The 18,393-nt window shown below is 41.5% G+C and overlaps 2 protein-coding genes across 7 annotated transcripts in view; one reads left to right on the forward strand and one right to left on the reverse strand.

Annotated features, from left to right (window-relative positions):
- Nucleotides 1-5,181: 5,181 nt before the first annotated feature.
- On the forward strand, nt 5,182-6,689 carry insl5a (insulin-like 5a). The gene is made up of 2 exons (XM_030728245.1): nt 5,182-5,422; nt 6,349-6,689. Exons 1-2 carry the CDS (start codon nt 5,251-5,253, stop codon nt 6,489-6,491), a joined length of 315 nt encoding a protein of 104 aa, XP_030584105.1. The 5' UTR covers nt 5,182-5,250; the 3' UTR covers nt 6,492-6,689.
- A 2,023-nt stretch (nt 6,690-8,712) lies between these two features.
- Nucleotides 8,713-18,393, reverse strand: part of sgip1a (SH3GL interacting endocytic adaptor 1a) — a 63,166-nt gene continuing 53,485 nt past the window's right edge. For all 6 annotated transcript variants that reach the window (XM_030726879.1, XM_030726880.1, XM_030726883.1 and 3 more), the window contains 5 exons: nt 17,546-17,681; nt 17,229-17,431; nt 16,894-16,958; nt 15,944-16,108; nt 8,713-12,424 (listed from right to left, as the gene is read on the reverse strand). In XM_030726879.1, the coding sequence (XP_030582739.1) occupies nt 12,402-12,424; nt 15,944-16,108; nt 16,894-16,958; nt 17,229-17,431; nt 17,546-17,681 (592 nt within the window). In that variant the 3' untranslated portion in view covers nt 8,713-12,401. The remainder of the gene's footprint in view (nt 12,425-15,943; nt 16,109-16,893; nt 16,959-17,228; nt 17,432-17,545; nt 17,682-18,393) is intronic.

Here is an 18,393-nt window from a genome sequence, read left to right on the forward strand (position 1 = left end):
CAGCTAAATTCTACTGAAACTCTTCAACTATAAGTTACACTAATTCATATATATTCATATATATATATTCATATTTGGTGATGAAAATTTTTAACATAAACAAATCACTGATAAGTTATTGCAGCACAACTTCAGTTTAATTATTCTGTAGTTTAGTGCTTCTGCAGTCATTGTGGTAACCAACATGACTGAGCGGATGGACTGCAGCAGGTCAGACACTGGGAGCTACCTCTCATGTCTCTGCTGCTTGTCTTCTGCTTTGCTTCTGCAATGTAAGACAGATACAGTATACTTGAACTTTTATACCTGTGGCTATATTTCTCTCTATATCATTCTAAATATGGTTGGTTTGTTTGTTTGTTTGTTTGTTTGTTTGTTTGTTTGTTTGTTTGTTTGTTTGTTTGTTTGTTTGAATAGGAAATTGACTTGAGGTGAATGCCGTCCTGTCAAAGTTGTTCAGTTCATATCGTCTGCTGCCCGCCCTGAATCGCACATTAACAAGGGTGAAATAAAGAGCTAATATTAATGCAAAGAGAATCAAGTAATCACCACACAACACCATCAAAATCTTTCATTTTGTTTTTTGGGACACAGTTGTAGCGATGAATGTATTTAAAACACAAAATACTGTTTAAACAAATGATGTCGTCTAAATGTGTGCATGCCCACGAAACCTTATTAAAACCTTTGCGTTCTGACCTCGCAGTGAAAACAAAAACTAAAGTTTATTTATTTTTTTGTTTATTTAATTTTATTTAATAACCAGGGATTCCCACTGAGATCAAATCTTGGGTTCTTGGTGATCTTAGCAAAATCTAAACTGTATTTTTTGAATCTATTACTGTGTTCAGATGAAAATAGATCTCATGTGAAACATAATGTGGCAGGTGAGCATGCATGTTGGATCATAAAAGCCTCCAGTTGTTTATCACATTCCTCACCAAGAACTAAAAACAGTCTATTCCTTTCTTTCTCACTAAAAGCAACACACTACAAAAAACATCAGAAATCGCTGCACAGTTAAACGTTCCACGTGTACTCTTCTCCTGCATTCTGGATCACATGCAGAAATTTGACCTAAAATCGGAAAATGTTGTTCTCATTTAGACTTTCCTGAGCTGAAAACAGGAAACCTTCACTGTAAACTGAGCAGACAGAGGCAACGGAGTGGAAATGAACGAAGGTTCAATGGCCTGAAAGTACATTCTTAATGAGCCATTTCATATTGACATTACTTCACTTCCTCACTGAGTCATTCTGTGTGTTTACACACACATAAAAGTTTATAGAAAATACTTTTGTTTATGGAAGCATGACAAAAACAAAATAAGAGCGGAAAGCACTTGTACAATTAGCTTGAAGCATCACCAGGATCTTTCTCATTTGTAACTTAGCACGTGTGATCAGAGTCATGAAAAATAGAACAATATGAGTACAGAAATACAATAATTTGTTGTACTTGCTCTTACTTATTTTTATGTATTTTTATTTGTCTTGTATCTCTTTTCAGGGACCAGCTTTTAAAAGAAAGTTATTATTATTATTATCTATCAGCTCTCTCTCAATTGGTGAGTTTTTATTGAATGTGCTATACATGTAAACTTCACCTGTTGTTGACATTATACTCTACTGTTGTGTATGTTAATGCTCTTGTGCTGGTTTTATAGCATTTTATTCCCTAGGTTAGTCAATGACAGAGGCACCTGACGGTTGACTCACATGGCAAACACAGACAAACTCAATCTTTGGGTGCTTTACCTCCCGATGGACGCTGCTGAGGTCAGCTTTTTGCCTGACAGGACCAAGACGCAGTCTTCCTGAGCCAATTAGGTTTATGTCTGTTTCATCCATTTATCTAGTGGCTCTCTTTGTAAGATTTAGTTCCCCAGACAAAAGGGCGACTGAATGTCTCAGTAAGATAGGAACAATCCCAGATGTACACCATAAAACAGATGTTATCTGGAAACATCACGTTTTCCTTTTGGTCTTTAAACTAAACATAGAAATCATATTTTTATTGTTACAAAGAATGTGTTCAAGGTTTCTAAGAAATGCCAAGTGAAAATATACACACATAAAAACACAGAAATCTTCCAAAAAACCCTCAGTGTAAATGTGGCAATAAAAGCAAAGTTCTGCAATCAAAATTTTAAGAATATACTGATGTTTGAGTCTACAAAATGGCAATTTTTAAATAATGAAAAACCACCGAATTATAAGGTGTGTCCAAACTTTTGACTGGTACTGTATGTCAGGATAGGTACACTCACTATAGTGTCAAAAGTTTTCACTCACCCATCCAAATCATTGTGTACAGGTGTTCCAGTCACTTCCATGGCTACAGCACGTAAGCATGCAGACTGCTTCAACAAACATTTGTGAAAGAATGGGTCGCTCTCAAGAGCTCAGTGAATTCCAGCGTGGCAACATGATAGGACACCATCTGTCAAGTTGTGAAATTTCCTCACTACTAAATATTCAACAGTCAACTGTTAGAGGTATTATAACAAAGTGGAAGCAAAGCTACAGACCTCCAAACTTCATGTGGCCTTCAGATTAACTCAAGAACAGTGTGTAGAGAGCTTCATGGAATAGGTTTCCATGGCCGAGGAGCTGCATCCCAGCCTTACATCACCAAGCGCAATGCAAAGCGTCGGATGCAGTGGTGTAAAGCATGCCGCCGCTGGACTCTAGAGCAGTGGAGACGTGTTCTCTGGAGTGACGAGTACTTGTCTGACTGCATTGTGCCAAGTGTAAAGTTTGGTGGTGGGGGGATTATGGTGTGGGATTGTTTTTCAGGAGGTGGGCTCAGGCCCTTAGTTCCAGTGAAAGGAACTCTTAAAACTTCAGCATGCCAACACATTTTGGACAATTTCCCAACTTTGTGGGAACAGTTTGGGGATGGCCCCTTCCTGTTCTGACATGACTGTACACCAGTTCTCAAAGCAAGGACCATAAAGATATGGATGAGCAAATTTGGTGTTGAAGAACTTGACCGGCCTGCACAGAGTCCTGACCTCAACCTGATAGAACACCTTTGGGATGAATTAGAGCAGAGACTGTGAGGCAGGCCTTCTCATCCAACATCAGTGTCTGACCTCACAAATGCACTTCTGGAAGAATGGTCAAAAAATTCTCATAAATAGACTCCTTAATCTTGTGGAAAACCTTCCCAGAAGAGTTGAAGCAGTTATAGCTGCAAAGGGTGGGCTCACATCATATCAAACCCTATGGATTAAGAATGGGAGGTCACTCAAGTTCACGTCTTTGAAGGCAAACGAGTGACTACTTTTGACAATACAGTGTATGTTGGTCTGAAACCTTTATATACGTTTTAGCATTGATTGTGCTTTTACTGATGTTCAAGTTGCCAATTAATAGGTACTAATGGACCTCCATACCACACCCAATGCTGGCCTTTGAACTGAGTGCAGATAAAAAGACAAAAAGCCAAATGCTCCTTCTCCTCTTTAGTCTGAGTGAGTTCCATATTTTCCAAACATAACTTCTAGTTTAGATACATCTGACCACAGAACAGTTTTCCCACTTTGCCTCAGTCCATTTTAAATAAGCTTTGGCTCAAATAGATGAGATATTCAAAGTCTTCACAATTTTAAGTTTAAGAACATTATTCTGAAATTGTTCCACAATTTGCAGACACATGTTTTTGCAGACTGGTGAACCTATGGCCATCTTCACTTCAGAGAAACTATGGCTCCAAGATGCTCTTTAACCTTTAATGTTCTTTAATGCTCTTAAATGCTCTGTAATGTATCAAACCTGTTGCCAATTACCCTAATTAGCTGGGAAAATGCTCCTCCAGCTGTTTCTTTTAGTGCCACTTAATTTTTTCAGCCCAACCCCAACTTTTTTTTGATGTGTTGCTACTATCAAATTCAAAGTGAGCTAATATTTTTTCATGATATATTAAAATGTCTCAATTTAAACATTTCATATATTTTTCACATATTTTCTACATTGTATTGTGAATAAAATATGAGTCTGTGAGATTTGCAAATCATTCATCATTCTGTTTTTATTCAAGTTTGGAGTTGTGCGAGGCTAGAAAGGTAAAAAGGCAAAAACTCTTCTGTGACTACCAGACAAAAAGAGCGCCTACTTGCCTCAGGAACGAAGATGAAGATCCAATTAAAAGCTTGTTTCTGAGCTTTCAGGTATATCATACTGTCCCCACTGGTGGCAGTAACATGTTTAGTTATCATGCAGATGGATCTGTTTATATCCATATTCAAAAGTTGTTACAAAGTTGTTGTTTTTTTTTTATGTTATTATAAACTTCACTGACATTAAAGTAGAGCATGAGATAAAGCTGGGATTTTTGAAATAACTTCTGACAAACTGCACAAATGTCAAAACCCCATCTTCATGCAGAAGCGTTCTGTTTTACAGTTACTGGGTGTTGGTGTGTCCTGAAAAACAAAGAGTTATACTATCAATAAGCAGTTTGGTTTTGTTATTGGAATTGCTCATCAATCAGAAACAATGGCTTAGCTTGGATAAAACATTAAGGATTGGGGAATAATGCTTGATTCTATTATTCTAGCAATATTTGAAAACTACGTATAAATATTTTCTTGTTTTCTGCCTTCAACCTTGCATTATGTCCAGCTAATACAATTTCATATTCTGCACTGTTAATGATCGAACTGAAATGTCACATCACACCATGAGCAGCACCATAATGATTGCATGATGGACTGTCAACATTGACTTTTTTCCTCTCATATAACCCAAACTGCTATAAAGTCAAAGACAGCCGGGCCATCAGAGCATCGTAAAGAGAAGAAACATCTGTTTGACTGCAGGGGGGATCACTTTGCATCCCTTAATTAGCCATGCAGTGTAGTGAAAGTCAGCGCAATCATGGGTAATCATAGGAGGGCTGAGGGGGCGTGGGCTGAACCTTAGCTAATGTGATTGCCGGCTGAGTTGTAAAAGGCTTAGGCTCGTAACTCTGTTTCAGATGGCTGAAAATGGTGATGGTGGAGATAACCGGAAGCATAACAAGTTTGCGTGTGTGTGTGTGTCTCAGTGGGATGGGCTAATGGGCTGGTTAGAGGGAGGTGGAAAGATACTCAGCATCGATGAAGTGAAAGGTGGATTGTATATAATGAAGGGAAGATCCAAGCAGCGGATCAATAACCAAGAGAGCAGGTGGGATAACAGCCAGAATAAAACAACACAGAACAGCTGTGGTGGGCTTGGAAGAGCAACAGTCAGATATCCAGCATGCGCGCTCTGGTGGTTTTGCCTCTGCTCTTGTGCGCAGCGGTGTGTGTGGACCAGGTGAGAGCAGAAGTGAAGGCAGTGAAGCTGTGCGGTCGGGAGTTCCTCAGGGCCGTCGTGTACACCTGTGGCGGCTCCCGCTGGAGGAGATTCTTCACTGAGCCAGAAATGGATGGTGAGAAAACTCTGCTTTAATTATTTCCCATAACAGAAGGCACGTGCACTCAGTTTTATTTGCTTCAGCTGTTTTTCTGTTTTTTTCCCCCTCGTGGTTCAGAATTCATTTTATCACAGATACAAGAAAGAATGATGCAGAAGAAGATAAACGTGAACTGTGTGCTTCAGGTTTCCCTTTCATTTTTATTATTTAAGTTGTAGTGGACAGTTTAACTGCTTTTAAAAAATTACTTCTGTATCTTCTTGTTGCTGAAACGAAACACATGCACCATTATTTTATTTTAATACATGCCTTTCCATTTATAACATATTTGTTATATTATTAATCCACCAGCTGAAGTGCCTGGGTTGTCCAGACAGGTGTTTTCCCACACAGCAACGTGCCGTCTGCTGGTTTATTAGGTCAGAGGGGGCAGCATCTTATTGATTAAACGCTGTAGCAGGTGGTTCCCTGGGCAGCCTCTCTATTATACAACACAAATAAACCCAGTTAGCATATCATTGGTGCTGATTAGGAAGTGTAGTGACACTGTAGAAGACAAATAACCCTCAGCTCATCCGTGCAGTCATTTAGAGCTTCCTTATTTAAAGGGAGCATGGACATATGTCATACAGGATTTATCTGAAACCAGTTCTTCATCTATTGCACTTGGAAAAAAAACAAAAACAAAAAACAGCTGGAAACTAATGGGATCAAATTTACTGCTAGAGAAGGCATTTACTGGAAGTCACATTAACAGTGGGGGTAAACGAGGTTTGCTCTAAATATTTCACATTTCCCACACAGTTACAATCAGGCTGCACAGGTAAAGCTGCACTAATAGAAACAGATGTTTGCAGAGGAGCATCCTCGTGAACCAAGTTATGGGGTTTAATTTTTTTTTCTCCATATTTAGTGTTCACTGATGTGCTCTGTTGTTTCAGGTCTGCCTACAGGGGAGCAGAGCAGCTTGGAGAGCTTCAGCAATCCGGGCTCCGAGCTGACCAAACGGGACATTAATAACATCCTGACCATCATGTGCTGTGAGGTGGGCTGCAGGAAGACTGACCTCAGCCACCTCTGCTGAGAACGACCCACTCGCTTTTATTCTCATTGTTAAAGTGACCAAAATGACTGTGGTCCCTACAAGTCTCACCTTGCTAAGAACCAAATCTGACTCATGTGTTGAACTGTTATGATCTCTGTGCAACTGTTAAAGTTTGTGGATGTGAGTCTGGACGAGCATCTTTGAACATGTTCCTGAACCTGAGCTGTACATGTGCAACCATAAATAAATATTATATATATTACAAAATGAGAAGATAATTTATTAGAAGTTGCACGAGTTTCCACTCAGATTTTTTGAATGAATGAATGAATGAATGAATGAATGAAAGAAAGAAAGAAATCTTCACCGGTAGTAAATCAGATAATTCTGGTATGCCCTCCTTCCAAATTCAAAGGTCAGCACAATAACATCAGCAGCCTGTGGTTTATTTTACCTGCATAAATGATATTCATCTGATTTAATTTCACTCCATAATTTGCCACTGTTTAATCTGTGGCCTGGCTAGCTTATCAGGCTTTAGGTGCTTTGAGCTTTAAACATCAACAGGCCTACTCAAAAAGACAATACTGTCAATATTTACAATATTAGCATCTGTAGTACACAAACCAGCTAAGACTCATGGGTAGAACGAAGGTGATGTTTTGCATGTATATGCCAAAGCATTAAAAGTTACCTCCTCAGAGGTGCGTGTGTGTCTGTACCAAACTGTATGAGAATCCATCCCAAAGTTGTTGAGATTGTCACTGTTGGGATGAGTATTCTGAAATGAGTAATCTGAATGCTGAGTATTTCAGAAACTGCTTATCTACTGGGATAATCCCACACAACCATCTCTAGAGTTTAATGTGGGCTTGAAAAAGAAATTATCCAGTGAGCAGCAGTTCACCTCTACACACATTTCTGCATACCTTGCCTTTAACCACTTGTTACAACCTCAGTAACCAGAGGAGCATCTCTGAACACACATGTTGAACCTTAAAGCAGAAAGACTACAGCAAAAGACCACACTAGGTGCCAGTCCCATCATTGAAGAACATGCAACTCAACATGCCTTAATTCACACAGACTCACAAAACTGGACAATGAAAGATTGGAAAAATGTTGCCTGGTCTGGTTTCTACTGCAACAATTGGATGATAAAATCAGAGTTTGGTGTGAACAACATGAAAGCCTGTATCGATAATTCAGGCTGCTGCTTGTGTAATGGTGTGGGGATATTTTGACCATAGCTTACCTGAGTATTGTTGCTGACCATGTCCATCCCTTTATGACTACACTGCACTGATCCATCAATCAATTCTGATGGCTGCTTCCAGCAGGATAACGCCATGTGACAGATTAATCATCTCAAACTGGTTTCTTGTAAATTCACTGTACTCAAACAACCTCCAGAGTCACCAGATCTCAGTCCAGTGCACTTTTGGGATTTGGTAGAATGGCAGATTCACAACATGGAAGTCTGCAGTAGCTGTCTATTCAATTCAATTCAGTTTTATTTATGTAGTGCCAAATCACCAGTCACCTCAAGCTGCTTTATATTGTAAGGCAGTGATTCTCAAATCCAGGCCTCGTGGCCCAGTGTCCTGCAGGTTTTAGATGTGTCCCTGATCCAACACACCTGAATCAAATGGCTCAATTACCTCCTCAGTATGCAGTCAAGTTCTCCAGAATTCTGCTACTGACTTCTATATTTGATTCAGGTGTGTTGGATCAGGGACACATCTAAAACCTGCAGGACACTGGGCCACGAGGCCTGGATTTGAGAATCACTGTTGTAAGGTAACCCTGCATAATACAGAGAAAATCCCAACAATCAGATAACCCGCTGTGAGCAAACACTTGGTGACAGTGGGATGGAAAAACTCCATTTTAATAGGAAGAAACCTTTAGCAGAACCAGGCTCAGGGAGGGGTAGTCGTCTGCCACAACCAACTGGGGGTTAGGGGAGGGAGATGAGCTATAATGCTGGTATGGACATATGAGGAATGTTTCCAGCACTGTGCTGAAGCTCTGAAGGCAAAAGGAGGTGTACAAGGTGTACCTACTGAAGTGGTTAGTGGGTGTATGTATGCATTGTTTTGTACTACTTTTGTGACGTATTTTAAGGACACCAAAAACTTTGTACTTAACTTAATGAAAGTCAGGGTCAAAGTGAAGACTGACATTTCTAAAGTGCCCCCCACCTCCCCAGCAACAACCATACAGTATTACATAACAGAAAGAAAACAGGAAACAAACATCCAGTTATAACTTTTATTGGTTTTGGAAAGAAGCAAACTAAATTTCTCAGATGATCTTAGCATTGTTATGTACTGTACAAACAGCTTTCACATGTGTTTGAGGTTAATGGTAAAGAACCAAAAAGCATTCTTGCTTATAACACACATAAACACACCTTGTTCTCTTCTCAACATTAATACATGGTAACTGACACTCAGCACAACATGTCATTTCAGTACTATCATTACAGAAGCCCCACCTTTTCACTGCATGCTCTAAATGCAATAATACCAATTCACCACAAAGACAAAGCTCTTGAAAAATATGCGTTTTGTTCCACCTGTTGAAAAATTCAAACACTCTTGTGAGTGTTTGAATTTGTTGCTTTTAAAACTGAAAGACATGTAACCATTAGCGGAGGGGTAATTCTAAACTGATGCATGGTGGGTGGTGTGTATGGTGGGTCTCTGGAGATAATGCTGCAGTGACTGTTGCACCGATACCTTCGGGATTCACTAAGAAGGTAACAATATTTTCTCAGGCATGTAGTCATCCATTTAGCTAGATGAAAGACCCACATGACTGAAAGAAAAAGTTACCAAACAAAGGTTTTACCAAGAACTAAATGGCACCAATCATCCATCGTCCCTCATACCAACAAAATGCAACTGCAGTGTTCTCTCACTCTGGGTCTGCACAAAGTAAAAGTAAAAATGAACACTCATTTTAACTGCAAAGCCCAGATCTGAACTAACTACATATTTAAAAACTACATCCAGTCAAAAGTACTGCATCGCTGAATAGGAGTACTGATGACTCGTTACTGTCCTAAATCAGCTTAAAATGCTTGTACGACACCGCTGAAAGGACCACGATTGGTTACATTTAGCAGAATGCCAACACACAGTACAGTACGGAGGTTTTTCGGCTACACTTCACACACACCTTTTGTTCTTCATGTCGAGTGTCAGAGCATTCAGGAAGTTCAACAGTATCAGCACAGTGTTTTTTCACATTAAACATTTTTTTTTTTTTCCATTTTTATCCATTTTAAAAATATTCAGCTTATTCTCTTTAACAGAGGACTGACTGTCCGGGCTACACACACATAAAATACAAAGAAAGAAAGAAAGAAAGAAAGCATTTTGGTCGACTTAACCTTGCTCCACAACCTCATTTAAATCATGTCATCTCACAGAGACCATTACAATTATGCAAAATAAAGCCATGGATTCAAACACTGACTGGATGACTGGGATTTGCTCTTGATATGAGGGTATGATATGAGGGAGTTTAGGTACCAGTGAGGTGAATGGAAACAGGAAGGAAGGTTTACTCTTGAGCCACAATCAAACTGAAGGTAGATGAAAGAACTGAGAACGTCAGACGATCAAGGTTTCCATATTGTTAGGTCTGAATTAAAGAGATGAGCTGGTCCCAGTAAACAATTCCTGTTCCAATACTAGTACCACGGTCACTAAACTTCATCTCTGCGGTTGTTTTTATTGTCACTGTCTTACTTGAAGTATGAGTTTGACATTTTTTGGGGAAAAAAAAAAAAAAAATCAAAGAAAAACATTCAATTTCTTGTCAACAGTCAACCTTGAGCCTGTAGCCAGGATCCATATCAGCTTAACAGAAAAACTGAAATTGGAGGTAAACAGCTAACCTAGCTTTCCCAAAACATAAAAGAGGCTGAAGTGTCTACAGTCAGCGCAGCAACGTGTTGAGCTAAATGTTAATATGATAATGAGTTGAACACATGTTCACCATATTATCACTTATTTAGCATGTTAGCCCACTAAAATGAGCTCAACAGAACAAGTAGAAATGAGACTAATGGAAATGTTGAGGGAACATGTATTTGATAAAGCAGGTCTGCCCTTCTGGTGGCGCCAGATAAAAGGACAGGGTGTTACTCAAGTGCTCGCATTTCATCCACACAGAGAAATAAATGCTTAGACTTGATTAATAAAAAAAAAAATTTTTTTTAAATGGTTGCTTGAACATCATTAGCATTTACAGAGCCACATGGGCAACTCTCAAGCTAAATTTAACTTTTAATAACCGATACACAAGGTATTTATACACCTTTGTATTAACAAAGCAGTTTAATCAGGGAACTTTAGATGTGTTGACACAGACAGGCTAGCCCTTCCCTGTTTTTCTGGTATGCTAACAGTTTCCTGGCAGATGCAGCACAGTTGATTATTTCATCACTCACATCAACCAAAATGTCAAACTTATTCTTCAAAGTGTGAACCTTGGCCATGTAATAGCTAGCTCTACAATAACACTGCTTTCACAAAGCATTACACAGAATCCAGAAAGATATTTATCTTTTTCTTTAAATTACCCCTCCCCCACCCATATATAGCTCAATTATTTTGTTGCACTTGAGTTAAAAAATTATATCTGAAATAAATTCAAAAATTAGACCTTATACTGTACACAGGTTACCCAACTACACAGATAACAAAAAAAAGGGGAGAGAATTCAAATATTTATACCTTTAAGGGTTCTGAGTCATGTGATACCATTCAAACTCTATTCATATACAGAATCACGTTTTATACAACAAGTCATTGTCATCAATAAATAAAAATAGAATGCTGTCATGTACTCTGCAGTCTAACACTGCTGTCCTGGGAACAACAGGAAGGCTATCTGACAATACAAGGAAAACACCAAACGCCCTTTAAGATATACATTGACTTAAAATGACACTTTGTACACTTGTTCTGACGCAAAAACATATTTCCTTATTTTACCAGTGAACTGACTCGTCATTGCAGCTGCCTAACGTGCTTACAACTTCCCAGTATATTACGATAGCGTGTGTGTGTGTGTGTGTGCGTGCGTGTGTGTGAGTCTAAATCAGAGAAATAAAATATTGGTTTGCCTGGCTAATTGGTGTATTTAGAAAGATGTCATACGACCCTGTAATACCAGTAGGTGATGCTTGAAAATCTAGTTTCATATACCGTAGCTCGCACACAAGCACCAACAGAAGCACTTTTATTTGTGACAGCTGATGGCTGTTGGGTGAAGCAGTTACTTGGATCAGTGCAAAACAGTGAGCACAGCACTCACACTTTTATCCCCGACTTTGAGAGCTGGGCTGTTTATTGATAGCTCTGTGTTTCTTTTGAGCTAATGATGGTTTATAACTTACTAAATACTAATCCTCAGCTTTGCTTCCTCTCATTCCAGTCTAACTTTGGATCTGTCTTAGTTTGATGTGCATGTCTGACCACAAAGATTTTTTTCAAGGATATTTTTTAATGGCCAAAATTTTCTGAACTGAGGGCAACAAAAAAAAAAAAAAAAAAATCTGCATCCAGAGCTAAAATTTGTCCCTTCTAATTCTTTGGTCAGGCAGCTGCAGTGAAAAACTTTAAAAATACTACCACACATTGACCAGAGGAGGATGGAGACAGAGGCACAGACTTCAGAGGAGGAAAGAACCCATGTGTCTAACTGCAGCAATACAGATGTTATGAAATGAATACAAATACAATAATTACATGACCTATAACAGTTCCACAATGCTATATGCAAGTTATACAATACTGCTGGGCAGGCTGCAGACCTGTTGTGTGGGTTCAGAAAAGGATGATGGAGAGTCTGTCTGGTGTCAGTCTGTCCTCTGTGTCAACCTCAGTCCACTGCAGTCAGTTTGTTCAGAGAGGCTCTCGATAAAATGGGTCAGTTATCAGCCAGGTATTTTCCTGAAAGACAACAAGGAAATACTTCACTTAATACAATTTGTAAAAATGAAATTAGATGACACACATTGCACCCGACTCCTGCAATGCTTCCTGCGGGAGGAGGCGTCGCAGGAGTCGGGTGCAATGTGTGTCAGGCGGTGGCCAAGCGCGGAGGCCCTGGCAGACCGATCCCCGGCTATCGAGACTGGCTATTGGGACATGGAATGTCACCTCTCTGGTGGGGAAGGAGCCTGAGCTAGTGCGTGAGGTTGAGAGATACCAGCTAGATATAGTGGGGCTCACCTCAACGCATGGCCTGGGCTCTGGAACCAGTCTCCTGGAGAAGGGCTGGACTCTGTTCCAGTCTGGAGTCATTGAGAGGCGGCGAGCTGGGGTGGGTATTCTTGTATCCCCCCGGCTTGCTGCCTGTACGTTGGAGTTTTCACCGGTAGATGAGAGGGTAGTTTCCCTGCGCCTGCGGGCTGGGGAGCGGGTGCCTGACTGTTGTTTGCGCTTATGCGCCGAATGACAGTTCGAATGACAGAGGAGCTGAGCTGTCAACTGATCACCACCTGGTGGTGAGTTGGATCAGGTGGCGGGGGAAGATGCTGGACAGACCTGGCACACCTAAACGTATTGTGAGGGTGCGCTGGGAACGTCTGGCAGAAGCCCCAGTCCGGGAGACTTCAACTCCCACCTCCGGCAGAACTTCGACAACATTCTGAGGGAGGCTGAGGACATTGAGTCCGAATGAACCATGTTCCACACCTCCATTGTTGAGGCTGCTGCTCAGAGCTGTGGCTGCAAGGTGGTTGGTGCCTGTCGTGGTGGTAACCCCCGAACCAGATGGTGGTCACCGGAGGTGAAGGGAGCCATCAAGCTGAAGAAAGAGTCCTATTGGGTTTGGTTAGCCTGTGGGACTCCGGAGGCAGCTGACAGGTATCGGCAGGCCAAGCGGAATGCAGCTCGGGCAGTGGCCAAAGCAAAAACTCGGGTGTGGGAGGAGTTCGGTGAGGCTATGGAAAAAGACTTTCAGACGGCATCGAAGCGATTCTGGCAAACCGTCAGGCGACTCAGGAGGGGAAAGCAGTGCTCCACTCACACGGTTTATAGTGCGGGTGGGGTGCTGCTGACTTCAACTGAGGCTATAGTCGGACGGTGGAAGGAATACTTCGAGGACCTCCTGAATCCCACTGACACGCCTTCTGTAGTGGAAGCAGAGTCTGGAGACGAGGGAGATGACTTGAACATCACTGGGGGTGAGGTCACTGAGGCAGTTAAACAACTCCTTGGTGGCAGGGCCCCTGGGATGGACGAGATTCGCCCTGAGTTCCTGAAGGCTCTGGATGTTGTAGGGCTGTCTTGGTTGACACGACTCTGCAACATCGCGTGGAGATCTGGGGCAGTGCCATTGGATTGGCAGACCGGGGTGGTGGTCCCCATCTTTAAGAAGGGAGACCGGAGGGTGTGCTCCAACTTTCAAGGGATCACACTCCTCAGCCTCCCTGGTAAGGTCTATGCCAGGGTGCTGGAAAGGAGGGTCGGTCTGTTAGTCGAACCTCAGATTCAGGAGGAACAATGCGGTTTTCGTCCTGGTCGCGGAACGTTGGACCAGCTCTTTATCCTCTCAAGGATATTCGAGTGTGTGTGGGAGTTTGCCCAACCAGTCTACATGTGCTTTGTGGACTTGGAGAAGGCATTTGACCGTGTCCCTCGGGGTATCCTTTGGGAGGTCCTGTGGGAGTATGGGGTGTCTGGCCTGTTGTTGCGGGCCATTCAATCTCTGTACAATTGCAGTGAGAGCTTGGGCCGTATAACCGGTAATAAGTCGGATTCTTTTCCTGTGGGTGTTGGACTCCGTCAGGGCTGCCCTTTGTCACCGATTCTGTTCACAATTTTTATAGGTAGAATTTCTAGGCGTAGCCAGGTGGTGGAAGGCTTCTTCCTTGGTGGCCTCAGAGTCTCATCTCTGCTCTTTGCAGATGATGCGGTCCTGCTGGCTTCATCAGGGGGTGGCCTCCAGCTCGCAGTGGAACGGTTCGCAGCCGAGTGTGAAGCGGCCGGCATGAGAACCAGCACCTCTAAGCCTGAGGCCATGGTCCTCAGCCGGAAAAGGGTGGAGTGCCCTTTCTGGCTCAGGAACGAGTTCTTGCCCCAAGTGGAGGAGTTCAAGTATCTCGGGGTCTTGTTCACGAGTGACGGGAGAAGGGAGCGGGAGATCGACAGATGGATCGGGGCTGCTTCTGCAGTGATGCGGACACTGCACCAGTCTGTCGTGGTGGAGAGGGAGCTTAGTGTAAAAGCGAAGCTCTCGATTTACCAGTCGTTCCTACCCTCACCTATGGTCACAAGCTTACAAATACAAGCGGCAGAAATGAGTTTCCTTCGAAGGGTGGCTGGCCTCTCCCTTAGAGATATGGTGAGGAGTGCGGCCATCCGGGAGGGGCTCAGAATAGAGCCGCTGCTCCTCCACATCGAAAGGAGCCAGTTGAGGTGGCTCGGGCATCTGATTAGGATGCCTCCTGGCCGCCTCTTGGATGAGGTGTTCCGGGCATGTCCCACCGGGAGGAGGCCCCATGGTAGACCCAGGACATGCTGGAGAGATTATATCTCTCGGCTGGCCTGGGAACGCCTTGGGGTCCCCCCGGATGAGCTGGAGGAGGTGGCTGGGGAGAGGGAGGCCTGGGCTCCTGCTTAGGCTCCTGCCCCCGCAACCCGGCTCCAGATAAGCGGAAGAGAATGGATGGATGGATGGATGGATGGAAATTAGATGATTCCTTAGTTTAACATTTAATCTATAATAATTGTATATTTCCGCTAAATGATTTTAACTGTAAGTCGCAATGCAGAACCTTAAACTGAGGATTGGCACCTTTTCTGCTCAGTTTAAGGTTTACTGAGTCACTCAAATGATCCTAGAATAGTATCTGATCACAGTCTGGATAAGAAAACGACTGATATGTTCATGTGATACAGTACCAGTCAAACGTTTGGACACACTCACCATTCTGGTAAGTGTGTCCAAATGTTTGACTGCTACTGTATGTGCACATTACCTTCTTTTTAACCTTAACCTCTCAGCTACATAAAGGCAAACTGCTTTACTGTTTGACTTGTGGAAGTTACATCTCCAAGTACCACAATCAGAACAGGCAAAAACAGCAAACTGCTTTTCACATTTTACCATGTCTGGTTAAACATATAAATACAAACATAAAAATACTATGCTATACTTTATAAAGAGGATTTAAATAAATAACAATTAAAGACAACAACAAAAAAAGAACTATGTCAAGTAAGCATTTATTCTAAATTTTGTTAGACCAACAAAACTGTAGTGTTCATAATTAGCCTTTGAAAACCTTGAATAATATAAAGACCCCTGTTCTATGAAAATTATGACTATTGCCTGCTATGACATACAAACAGACTTTTTGAGTGTAACAGAAAAAATGATGAGGAGAAAAAAATTGAAACTTTTACATTAAATGATAACCTATTTGTTTAATAACCATTTTCCCTTTAACTTGCTGCACTGACCTGCGGCAAACCTCTTCTTGATGAGCGAGAAGCGGTACCCCGGCCCAGCCAGCTCAATGTCACAGCCTGACAGGGTGCTGCCCTCACTGGTAAACTGCACCGCCAGTGGAGCTGGTTTACTCGGACCTTCTGTTAGTTGGAAGCGTGCTAATAACGATCCCACACCTGAGGGAGGAGAGTGAATTTAGAAAGACATTAAGATGAAACCAAGTCCAAAAATTCAAGTATTTAGAAACACCAAGAGCAAAGAGGCGTAACAAAATGAAAAATGTAGGCAGCAGCTCTAGACAGCCTCAGATGCTGCTATATTTACTCTACTTAGAGTAGGAACAAGCTATTTTATCAGTGCCTGTTTGCTGAGTGTAGCTCTGAAGTATCTGAAGTACTGTATGAGATTCATCACGGGAGCAAATAAGAGAACATTTATAAGTCATCCAGGTCTAAAGAAGCTGTGTTAAACTGATCAGAGAGTCTGCCCTATCTTGCAGAAAATTCACAATCTATTTTAGTGTTCTTGTCCTGGATATCAGGTGACCCGTGGAAGCGTCCTGCTCTGTATTACATCAGACAGGCCAATAAATTATAGTGTGGGTCTTATGATGTCAGGTCATGATGTCTGTAGCACAAATCAAACTAGTCTTGATCAGTAGAAACTGTAAATACTCCACTGCAAATCCTACAGTGGGCACTAATTTATTTTATTCCAATAAAAGCTCACTGCAGACATCATGAGTTTTGCTGAACTGTACCGCTGATGTCAGACAGAAGGGGGCACTGTTTACTGTGGGCAGAGCTTTTTGTAATGGGCATCATGCAGTTTCTCTAGATCTGGTTCACTCTTATCTGTGGTTGTCCTATTTCCCATTTTCAGTATTTGTATACAACTATGTACATGTACTCCCAATATTCATATTATAAATAATTATTAAATGATTATTAAAAAGCAGTACCTCCATTTTCAGATTTCTGAGAGATATCAGGTATCTTCCACAGGATTCGTTGCTGCTCTGCATTCCTACCAGGATTTAAAAATAAGAGCAAAATGAGTGAAAGCAGACAACATAACCTTCAATGACCCGTTCACCTTATTTTGTAATAAATAAATGCAAATAATTCCCAAATATGATAGTTTCAAATTATATTTTATTTTTAGTCCTTTAACTGTAACAAAGATTTTCAAGAGTGATCATGCTTAACAGTGGACAAAAGCTGCCTCCTATAACACCTCAATCTGTTTAGCTGTGGAGCTTTATGCTGTGTAACAACATGTCTAGAAAGACTGTACCATGCAGCAGGAGGTAAGACAGCCTGTAGTTTTGAAACGCCTCCATCAACAGGGACGAGGAACTGGACATTGTTAAGGGCCATCGGCGTTGACATGGCCTCCCCGTTGTATTTGTAGTCTATCCTCAGGTCAGTGCTGGTGGGCTCACACCTCCAGCTCACTGCCAGGTTCAGAGGAGTTGACTGGAGGCCCTGTGTGGACACCTGGCCAGAAACAGACACGTGTTCATTAATGGTTTGATAAGAGCCTACTGTTACAGGGAAACGGTACAGTGTTTGGGACTGAAGGTACTTTCAAAATAAAAAATCCTGGATTACCTGATACTTGAGCATGTCCACATTGTAGTATGTTGCTTGTGGTTTCTGCTCTGCCACCTTCTTTAAATGGGATATCAGGTTTGGCATATTCACCCAGAAGTCCTTGGCATCAGCCTTGGCTTGCCTGGTGGTGTCGCTGGTGAGGGAAGCACATTGAAAAGCCAGATCAATATACAGACATTTCACACGACTGTGGTGATTTTCTATTGAGCTGAGTTAAAACAGCAGCATGCCAGTATGGAAGAACCGTTCAAGTTTTTGGGAAAGAAAATATGACTTTGCAAGTTTGACTTTCACAAAGTCAGTGTGACCCAACAATGATCCAGCTCTGGTTGGTTGTTGTTAGGTCACACTGACTTTACACTTACTCAGAATTTGGGGAAAACACTTTTTTGAGTTGTTTTTCTGAATAGAAACCCAAAGGAGGAGGGAGAACATAAGCATTTAACAAACGGGAATAACTAATAAATCATAATTAACAGTAATGTTTATTCTACTGTGAAGTCTGAAACAAGGTTTAATGCTATAATGATGTGTGATCTTTGGAGGATTTTATATTTAGCTTTTATGCATCACGTCAGGTGGTTTTTAACAAGTTTAAAACAGTTATTTGAGATGACCTCATGATGACACCATACTTAGTGCTATTATTGGTAATAATCTCACAAAATGCATTCATCTTCAGTGGTCATAGTTTAGAAGATGCTGAATAAACCACTAACAGCCTAACCAGCATACATCCAGATTGCAAAATAGAAACATGCACACAATGACCTCTGACTCCTCAAAGTTCAAACCCTGTTTACTACCTTTTTTGGTCACTTTTCATTGTGTTCATTTATTCTCAC

This window comes from Archocentrus centrarchus, chromosome 4 (assembly GCF_007364275.1).
Source record: "Archocentrus centrarchus isolate MPI-CPG fArcCen1 chromosome 4, fArcCen1, whole genome shotgun sequence".
In the NCBI taxonomy this organism is placed as follows: Eukaryota; Metazoa; Chordata; class Actinopteri; order Cichliformes; family Cichlidae; genus Archocentrus; species Archocentrus centrarchus.